The sequence below is a fragment of the Ursus maritimus genome, unplaced genomic scaffold (genome assembly GCF_017311325.1).
Source record: "Ursus maritimus isolate PB19 unplaced genomic scaffold, ASM1731132v1 scaffold_10, whole genome shotgun sequence".
Classification (NCBI taxonomy): Eukaryota; Metazoa; Chordata; class Mammalia; order Carnivora; family Ursidae; genus Ursus; species Ursus maritimus.
The window spans coordinates 22199413-22209161 of NW_024423344.1; the positions used below are offsets into that span (position 1 = coordinate 22199413).

At 44.4% G+C, this 9749-nt stretch overlaps 1 protein-coding gene across 1 annotated transcript; it reads left to right on the forward strand.

Annotated features, from left to right (window-relative positions):
- Positions 1-955: 955 nt before the first annotated feature.
- Positions 956-9007, forward strand: EBPL (EBP like). Its single transcript, XM_040620981.1, has 4 exons — positions 956-970; positions 1300-1396; positions 7001-7139; positions 8463-9007. Exons 1-4 carry the CDS (start codon positions 956-958, stop codon positions 8701-8703), a joined length of 492 nt encoding a protein of 163 aa, XP_040476915.1. The 3' UTR covers positions 8704-9007.
- Positions 9008-9749: the final 742 nt, after the last annotated feature.

Sequence of the window (9749 nt, forward strand, 5' to 3'; positions counted from 1 at the left end):
ACCACGAAGAGAAGAACGTTCTTTATCACCAGAGACTGGGAGTCAATGCTGAAATGGACCTATACAAACAAACCTACTAAAATAACCCTTATCTTCCACTGGTTTCCCTCCTATATTTCTTAGTCACTTTCCCACAATTTACTGTCCCCTAGCGCACGCCCCTTTGTCTTGTCACATCTCTGTAATTTATCGTTCTTTGTGTAAAAAGTATATAAGCTTTTGGGCCTAACAGCTTCTGTGGGTCTTTGTTTTCCTTTTAAGGACTCCCATGTACATGTAAAAACAGTAAATAAAATTTGTGTGCTTTCCTCCTGCTAGTTTGTCATGTCAGTTAATTCTTAGGCCAGCTACAGAGTCTAAGAAGGCAGAAGGAAGTTTTCCCTCCCCTACACTATCAAAAAACTGTAAAAAGTGGAGAAGCGGAAGGAAGACATAAGTTAAATCATAATTTCTCAGGATTGACAGTTCGTTGAGAATATCTAAAGAAATAGCAGTGTAAGTACATTGTGAGTTAGGATGATAATTCCCAGAACTAAATTCAGCAGTGGCTCTAAGTGATAAGCTCTTGGAAATAGTATTATAAGTGAGCAGGGATTAGGCAGAGATATAATTTAAATTGTCATATAAGCAATTGCATTGGTGAAAAGAAATGGGAAAAAAATTGCACTGACCAGCAATAACATCTGTTCAAAGGAGCAACATGACAGTCAGACACGCAAGGGATTCTAATTAATTAGTTTTGAAATTTAAGCAAAGAAATCCTTCAGCGATAGGAAAGTACTCAGTGTGATTACCGATATTTCGTTACCTAAAATTTAAAAGGTAGCCTGTAAGGGTTTTAATTTTCCTACATTTGCCCCTTATGCAGGAAAAAGAACTAGTTCAACTCTGACATCGGTATGTGAACGCCACTTTTGTTAAGAGAGGTCCTGGCTGTTTTTTGAGGCCAGACAAGATGAACTGCTGTGAGGTACTTCTCCAAGGCGTAAAATCTCTGGAATGATCCAGAATTTAGCCTATTTAAGTTCTTTCCCTGTGCAAAATTTTCAATGTATTTTTTTCCTGTAGGAACACACCTCTGATTTTTATAATGCCAATCATTGAAAAACAACATTTATTAGCTAAACATCCCCTTTGGACATATCTGTTTGCAAGGTCGTGGGGGGAGGGGGGAGACTCCAGGCTCACAGCCCACGGGTCGTGGAGGTGCGGCGTGCGGAAGGCGCGGACCAGGATGTGGGCTCCTGGGGACGCCGCTGGCTTCTGCGGTGCCCTCCTGTGGCTGTGATGCTAAATTAGAGCCTGTTTTCATTTTCTTCTCTCCAGGAAGGCCCTTTCGTCTACTTGTCTTTTGTAGGAAACGTTGCAGATTCCGAAGGCCTGATTGCTTCATTGTGTAAGTATTTCAAAATGTTTGCATTTGGAATGTTTGAGGAGACTAATTGAAGTGTGGCTGTCAATAGATGAGTACGTGTGGCACAAGTTGTAGGATTTCATTTCTGTGACATGTCCAGAATAGGTGAATCTCTAGAGACAGGTGATAGATTAGTGGCTGCCGGGGACTAGAGGGGGTGACAGAGGGGGATGGAGAGTGAGTGACTGGTGACGGGTTTGGGTTTCTTTTGGGGAGTTGATGAAATGTTCTAAATTTTCATTGTGATGATTCGAATCCGTGAATATACTAAAACCCACTGAATTGTACACTTTAAATGGGTGAATTGTGTGACACGTGAATTATATCTCAATAAAGCTGTATATTAAAAAATACATTAATAGTACAGATTGAAGAGTTTCCAGTATTTAAACTGGGTGTTTTTCCATAGTATTAATATCAACCTTCACTTTATCATATATATATATATGATATATATGACATACGTTTGTGTGTGTGTGTGTACACACATATGTGTGTATACATATTATATATATATATATGACATACATTTGTGTGTGTGTGTACACACATATGTATGTATACATACATGTAGTCTTGTAGATAATTTCCAAAACTCCTCCTGCTCTGCAGAGATACTGACTAGTTTGGTCTACTTGCTTCATGCTGCTGTAAATCCATCAACATTCCATCAGTTAGTATCGACTTCCTCCCAGGTACTGTGTCAAATTTGACAAATAAATGAGCCGGGCAACAACAGGATCCTTTGCCACTATTGCAGAATTGCCTTATGCAAGGTAACTTCTTTCAGATTTTGTGTCTGAAATTCTGCATAATTTATCTCATTTCTTCCATAACTCTGAAATCCGGTCCCCCAGCCAGGACCTGTGTTGGGACTGCTGTTCATCACTAACGTTAGGAAACTTCTAAAGAATCAAGGCAGCTACCATTAGTTCTTTTCAAAGCAAAACATGTGTCATCTTTGATGCCTGTCACGTCCTAGCCAGTGGTAGCGCAGGGAGCCTGAGCCCCCACCTCGGGAGTGAAATGTTGCTATGCACATTCGTGTGTGTAATGTGATGAGTGGCCCAGGTTGAACTGTGCCTAAGAGCTGCTGGGGAAGCCCAGGGGCTGGAGGACCCGGCCTAAGTCATTGTCCTCCACCCCGGCTGCCTGGCCTGGCATCAGAGAAAGTGAACAATCCAGCTTTGGCCTAGTCCCATGAAATGCAGATGTGTAACACGATCTTTATTAGTCATCTTCCGTTTACAGTTTTTGCCTTAAAAAGTAAAAACTCATTTACTGGTGTTGTCCTTTATTCTTAAGAAAATGAAAATCCAGTAGCTAACATAAAGTAGTACTTCCCAGACTTTAAAGTGTGCCAGATTGCCCTGGACTCTTGTTAAAATACAGATTCTGATTCAGAGGGACTACGGTAAAGCCTCCCAGATGTTGATCTGCGGACTGTTGTTTGATTCAGTAGCATGTAGGGCTGGGCTATAAACTTCATGTGGACCTTGTTAAAGAAGAATTATTCATGACACTTGTTAAAGATGATAAAGAAGAATTTATTCGGGAGGTACCCCTGCAGTGGAGTCTTGCAGTAGGAAAGCGAGATCAGGCTCAACTCCAGATACAACAAGGACAGGTGGAACTTTATGGCCAAGAAGCAGGTGGGCTCAGTGGATGGAAAATTACTAAGAAGAAACGTCAAGAATGGGGACTCTCAATAGACCGACTCAACAGGATTCTTGCTGCAGGCAGGCCAGGATGATAGGCTATGATATAGAGGGTGGGGGATAAGGAATTTGATCAGGTATCGAGAGTAATCAGATATCTACACCCTCATGTTCATGGTAGCAATATTCACAATAGCCAATGCGTGGAAACAACCCAAGCGTCCATTGATGGATGAATGGATAAAGAAGTCTGGGGGGGGGTGTGTGCGTGTGTGTGTACACACGCACGGGCACAATGGAATACAATTTAACCATAAAAATCAAGACATTCTGGCATTGTGACAACATGGTTGGACCTTGAGGGCATTATGCTAAGTGAAACAAGCCAGACAGAGAAAGACAAATACTGTATGACCTCACTTCTATGTGGAATCTTACTAAAAAAAAAAACAAAAAAAAAAACCACACCTCAAACTCATAAAAAAAAAGATCAGATTTGTGGTTACCAGAGGTGGGGGGTGGAGAATGAGGGAACCGGGTGAAGGTGATGAAGCACAAACTTGCAGTTACAAGATGGGTAAGTCCTGAGGATATAACTAACGTACAACGTGATGGCTCTAGTCACCACGGCTGTGAGTTATCGAAGGGTGGACCCAAAGAGTTCTCATCGTAAGGAAGAGCGCACCGCTTTTCCTTAGTTTTTGGATCTGTATGAAGAAATGTCTCTTCACGGAGCTCATTGTAGTCCTTTCAGGATATAGGCAAGCTGCGCCATTGTGCCGCACACGTTAAACACATACCGTGCTAGATGTCAGTTACATCTCAATAAAACTGGAGGGAAAAAGGGAGCAGATACCGAGAATGGAGGACTTCCGCTACACTGACCCAGTAGGATTCTTGCTGGAACCGGACCAAGAAGGCCAAGGACAGAGCCCTAGGTGGAGGTCAAGGAGAGGGCTCGGAGGAGCCTGACTCAAGTTTGATCAAGAAGACAGTCTCTGTCACCCCTCACCCTCTCCTAGTCTGCGCTCTGGGGGTGAAGGGCCCAGCCGTGGCCCAGGGACTGGGATCCTACTCCAGCCCTCAGTGTATCTTTCCCTCTAAACTTCTGCCCGAGCCTGGCATCAGTCACAAAATAAATGATACCGATCACATCATTAGACTTACGAATGCTCTCTTTGCCCTTTTGCTGTGTAGGTGTTTAACCAGCAAAGAAGTGGCCGGAGTCGAGCAGCAGAGGAGATGCCAGAGGCTTGATGCACTGGGACTGCCTTCCTCTGGCATTCACCTCGCCCCGTGTGTGCGCGTGCACGCGCACACACACACACACACACACACACACACACACACACACACAGAGTCTCCTTCAGCTCTGCTGAGTTAAATGTGATTTCAGACGTACCGTGTTCTCTCCACTCCAGGCCTGTGCACTGGGCATACACCCTCTCCTTCACCCAGTTCAGGGGTCACCTCTTGCGGTGTAGGACCTGAAATTAAGATCCAGTATTTTGTGTTGACAGCTGATAAAATCCAGAGGGCCTCACACGGCCTAACCACAAGTTCCCTCCCCATTCTGCTTCCTTGTATGAGCCAAACGACCCTCCTTGTCCCAAGGACCAAGCACGGTGCCCGCGGATCCCTGTGGAGCAGGCTTCAGTTCCCTGCCAGCCCTCCGGATTATTGCAAGAAGCCGTTCCCATCCTGCTGCAGGAACGAGGGCCCTCCCCAGCCTCATTCCTACAGAGCCTGCCTCCTGCGGCCTCTCCCAGTTCGCCCTGGTTCTGAGTGAAGCCCCCGCATGGCCTGAGGGGCTCAGTGTCCTCTTTCCCCAGGCTGTGAGTGTATGTGACCAGTAAATTGCCATCAAACTCATCTGTCCAGTGCCACCTGTTGGATGTGGCCACCCCCATAACCCAAGGGCAGGGCTCCCTCCCTCACCAACAGCAGGAAGGTGGAAGTGATCACACCTCACCTCCCTCATCTGGCCTAAGTGTCGCTTTCTCCATGTCCCCCGTTCAGTTGCTGTCACTTACTGTGCAGTTTGACTTCAGAACAGGAGCCCCTAGGAGGCTGCCTGTGTCTCCCGTCCTAGTTAATGCATTCCCCAGGACCAGCACAGAGCCTTCCCTGGGTTCCAGAAGCTTTGCTCAATTAAGGAATGAATGAATGGGGTTATTTTTGAATGTCCAAACACCCACTGATCTCTTAGTTCCTAAAGCACTGACATTTTATGTTAGTGATAATGCCTTAGATTTTGGGTGCACTAGAGAGAATCTTTCAGGATAGTATATATATATATATATTTTAAGATTTTATTTATTCATTTGAGAGAGAGCATGAGAGGGGTGAGGGGCAGAGGGAGAAGCAGGCTCCCCGCTGAGCAGTGAACCCCATGCGGGACTCCATCCCTGAGCCAAAGGCAGATGCTTAACCAACTGAGCCACCCAGGAGTCCCTGTATATATGCTTAGATTTAGAGGAAAAACTTACTTTCACTATTATTTTGTTTTCCATTTAGTTCCTGGCTGGCAGGCGGCTCAGGACAGACAGGGCAGCTCTGCCTGGCCGGTTGGTAGCATCTGGCCTTTCAGAGCCTCTGCTTAGCATGTGTCTGTGTGTTATCTCATTAAATGGCTAATCCTGTTTATTGGCCTTTCTTTCTGCCAGGACAGCCTTTCATTAGAACTCTTTGTCCCTGGCCCCGAGGGATCCTAACTTGGGCCATTAATAGAGACTAGAGCTTTGTCCGCTGCTCCGACCAATCAGATAATGTAGCTAATATTTGTTCATTCATGCCTTTTCTAAGTAATGTGAGAACAGTATTGAAAGTGAGAGAAGAGAGAAGAAGGGAGGGAGTGAGGAATGTAAGAAGGGAGGAAAGAAGGAAGGAAAAAAGGAGGGAGGAAAGACAGAAGAAGGGATAGAGGAAGGAAGGATGGAAGAAGAGAAGGAAGGAAGGGAGGGAGAGAGGAAGGTGGGAGGATTCTCCCAGTGCATGACTCTCAGTCCAGCTCTAAAATGACTTTCTCACTTCATTCTTTCCAGAAGAAACCATCCTGATAATGGGGTCTGGAAAGATTTCTTAGGGCACGCCCACTCCCTGGTGAATGCAGTGAGGCTTCTGTGGTGGCTGTTGCTACTGACTCCTGTCTGGACTGAAACGCGCCCCGTGTCCACCCCGGATCCCTTCTGCAGTCCAGGCTGCGTCATTACATTCCCCCCACCTCCCCACCGGCTCCTCAGCACTCAATTTCTCTTCAATTATTAATAAGCATGTTTTTTTAATAAACGTTTCCTTAATAAAAATTTTCCCACATCTAGGGGAGCCTGGGTGGCTCAGCCGTTAAACGTCTGCCTTCAGCTCAGGTCATAGTCTCAGGGTCCTGGGATCGAGCCCTGCATCGGGCACCCTGCTCCGTGGGAAGCCTGCTTCTCCCTCTCATACTCCCATTGCTTGTGTTCTCTCTCTCACTGTCTCTCTCTGTCAAATAAATGGATAAAATCTTTTAAAAAAAAATTCCCACGTCTAGATTATATCTACAGACTTTATGTAGCAATTTTGAAGTAAGGAATGGTAATGCATTTACCAAGATAATTACTAAGGATCGTCTTTGCAAAATCTGACCGTGTTGAATTAATTTAGAATTCTGCTTATAGTGAGAAGAGCGGGGGTGAAGAGGATGCTTGTGTGGAAGCACTTTGGGAACGAAATCTTTTTACAAATGTCACATAATGTTGTTATTATTACTCGAGTCACGCGGCAAATGTGTTTTACCTTCTGTCCTTCTCCTGTCTTCCACGAAGGCATTGTGAAGAAAGGAAGGGGTGGCAGTTCTTTTTATCTCCTCCTTAGGGGGAAAAAAGGTCATTTCCGCTGACTGTCATAAAAATGGTTGCCACGTGAGTAACGAAATGTGTTTCACTTTTAGGGAAAGAATATGGCAAAGCTGATGCAAGATGGCTTTATTTTGACCCAACCATTGTGTCTTTGGAAATTCTGACTGTTGTCCTGGATGGGTCTCTGGCATTAGTCCTCATTTATGCCATAGTCAAAGAGAAATATTATCGGTAAGTGCCCTTCTCCTGGCCTGCTGAAGAGAGGACACACATGAGCTATCCAACGCCCATGTGGCATTTGGAGTAGATGATGACCACATTTATTTGTTAGACGAAAAGTAGAATAGAAATGAACATTGTTCCATGTTAGGTAAGAATCGTGGTGCCACCAGGATAATTTCAGATCATTCAAAATAAAAACTATGAGAAATATGCTTGTAGGGACCACCTAGTCACTGACATAGGCAAGAAAGTGTGAACATCATTGGATGATTTTTCACCAATATTTTGGAGAATAAAAGGGTCATATTTCCCATCCTTCTTCCCCCCAAATCACTCTAGAAAACTCCTATTCCACTTTACACCAAGTAAATTATCTTACATAGTTTGAAGTTCGACATGGAAGATAAATCTTTCCAGAAGCAGGCTGTGGAGGATGTGAGGAAGGCAGAAGAGAGGGGAGAGAAAGGAGGGCAATGGAAGATTAACTGCTTGTCCTCAGGTTGGACTCTGAGTCTTTGAACTCTCTGCCCTCCCTCCTGCCCTTGCCCTTCCTCTCCTTCTTTCAGAGACGGTGACCTGGGGCAAATAGAATCCTATCCTCAGGATGATTCCCAAAAACAATGTCAAGTAGGCACAATTGCATTCCATTTTCTAGCATCTTGAATCGAAGGAGTCATTTTTAAAGCTTCAGTCACAAAATTTCAGGTTTGAATGAAACCTCCAAGGTCATTTAGTCCACCTTTCCCCAACCCAATTTTACTTAGGTAGTTAGCAGAAAAAATTGAATTTTTTGTTGGTATCTTGATATAACTTTGGCTCCATGACCTTGGTTGTAGACTCACTACCTGCACCCATTTGTTAATTACTTCAACCATGTATAGTATCTGCCTTGCTGAGGACTTCCAGATCCATGTGTCTCATTTACCGCCCACGTATTCTTGGAGGAAGGGACTGTTCTTACTGTCCCCTTTCCCAGCAGGTAAAATTGTGGCTTGTAGCAAGATTTGCATCTCTGTCTCTCTTTGCTGGGTTGGGTGAGACCTCAGTAAATCTTCCTAAGACTAGAACAGGATACCTGAGAGACCTTATTTAACTCTGAGAATAATCTAGGAAGGGCAGAATTGCTTCTCCAGAGGACGCATGGGTCTTCCACTAATCAGAGTGACTTGCGCATCAAAGGAGCACTGTGCAAAAGCTGAGGTCCGCCTTCGGAGAGGTCTTCTGCTGTGGAAGACTGTGTTGATGCTGTCGTTTGAGAAAAGATGTCAGGATTCAGGGTGCCAAGCTGCGCCGAGCTGGCAGTTTCACCCCTTGTTTCTTTCTCTCTCGCAGGCATTTCATACAGATTACCTTGTGCGTGTGTGAATTGTATGGCGGGTGGATGACCTTCTTCCCAGACTGGCTTATGGGAAGCCCCAACCTCAACACCGACAGTTGGCTCTACTTTGGGGTCTATCTGGTATTTTTCAATAGTGTGTGGGTTCTGATCCCGGGACTGTTACTGTGGCAGTCGTGGGTAGAACTCAAGAAAATGTTTTACAAAGGAACCAGTTCAGGGAAGAAGTTCCAGTGAATTTTCAAAATCACAAACACTGGTATCTTGCTTTATGAGCCAGAATGGGTCAAATCTTTTTGTTTGGTCAAAATGTAAGGTATTCCTGTGTACACTTTCCTTTTCTATGGTTGTTCCTAAACAGCCTATTTCAAATTGGTTGTATGGTGGCAAGTTTTTGTTAGTGTTTTTTTTCCCCCAATTAAATGACAATATGGGGAACAGAGAATAAATTTTTACTTGTAATAATAACACGTTTAATTATATGTTTTTATGGCTAGTGTTAATTGTTCCACATTAATAAAGCCAATTATAAAAAACGGTAGAGCCTATTAATTTTTTATTCCAAGAACATATCGTCACCTCAACTTTTAATCCTCTCACTTGTCTTTTGGTTACCAAAGTGAAACCAGAATGAAATGAATGCTTCTATTTTGCATTTGTACTGTGTCAGATTTGTGAAGCCAACAAAAATGCTAGTAGGAGAATGCTGTGAGTGGATTCTGAGAATCCTAAGCCCTCACGGATGAGGATGGGGGTGTCACATGACAGGTGATCGATTGATATCTGTCCTGTTTCAAAGAGGAAGATTGAGGTAACTTACAGAGCACAATATGACGAAAAGTAAATCGGGAAATAGGAACCCTGGGAAAAAAGAGTGAGAAATAATAAGATGACTGTCAAGTTAGTGCGTGCCATGATGTCGCGTGGAATGGGTAGAAGTGAAGCCGTGAAGTCGCGTGCGATGGGTAGAAGTGAAGCCATGATGTCGCGTGCAATGGGTAGAAGTGAAACCGTGAAGTCGCGTGGAATGGGTAGAAGTGAAGCCATGATGTCGCGTGCAATGGGTAGAAGTGAAACCGTGAAGTCGCGTGGAATGGGTAGAAGTGAAGCCATGATGTCGCATGGAATGGGTAGAAGTGAAGCCGTGATGTCACATGTAATGGGTAGAAGTGAAGCCGTGAAGTCACGTGCGACGGGTAGAAGTGAAGCTGTGATGTCGCGTGCAATGGGTAGAAGTGAAACTGTGAAGTCGCATGGAATGGGTAGAAGTGAAGCCATGATGT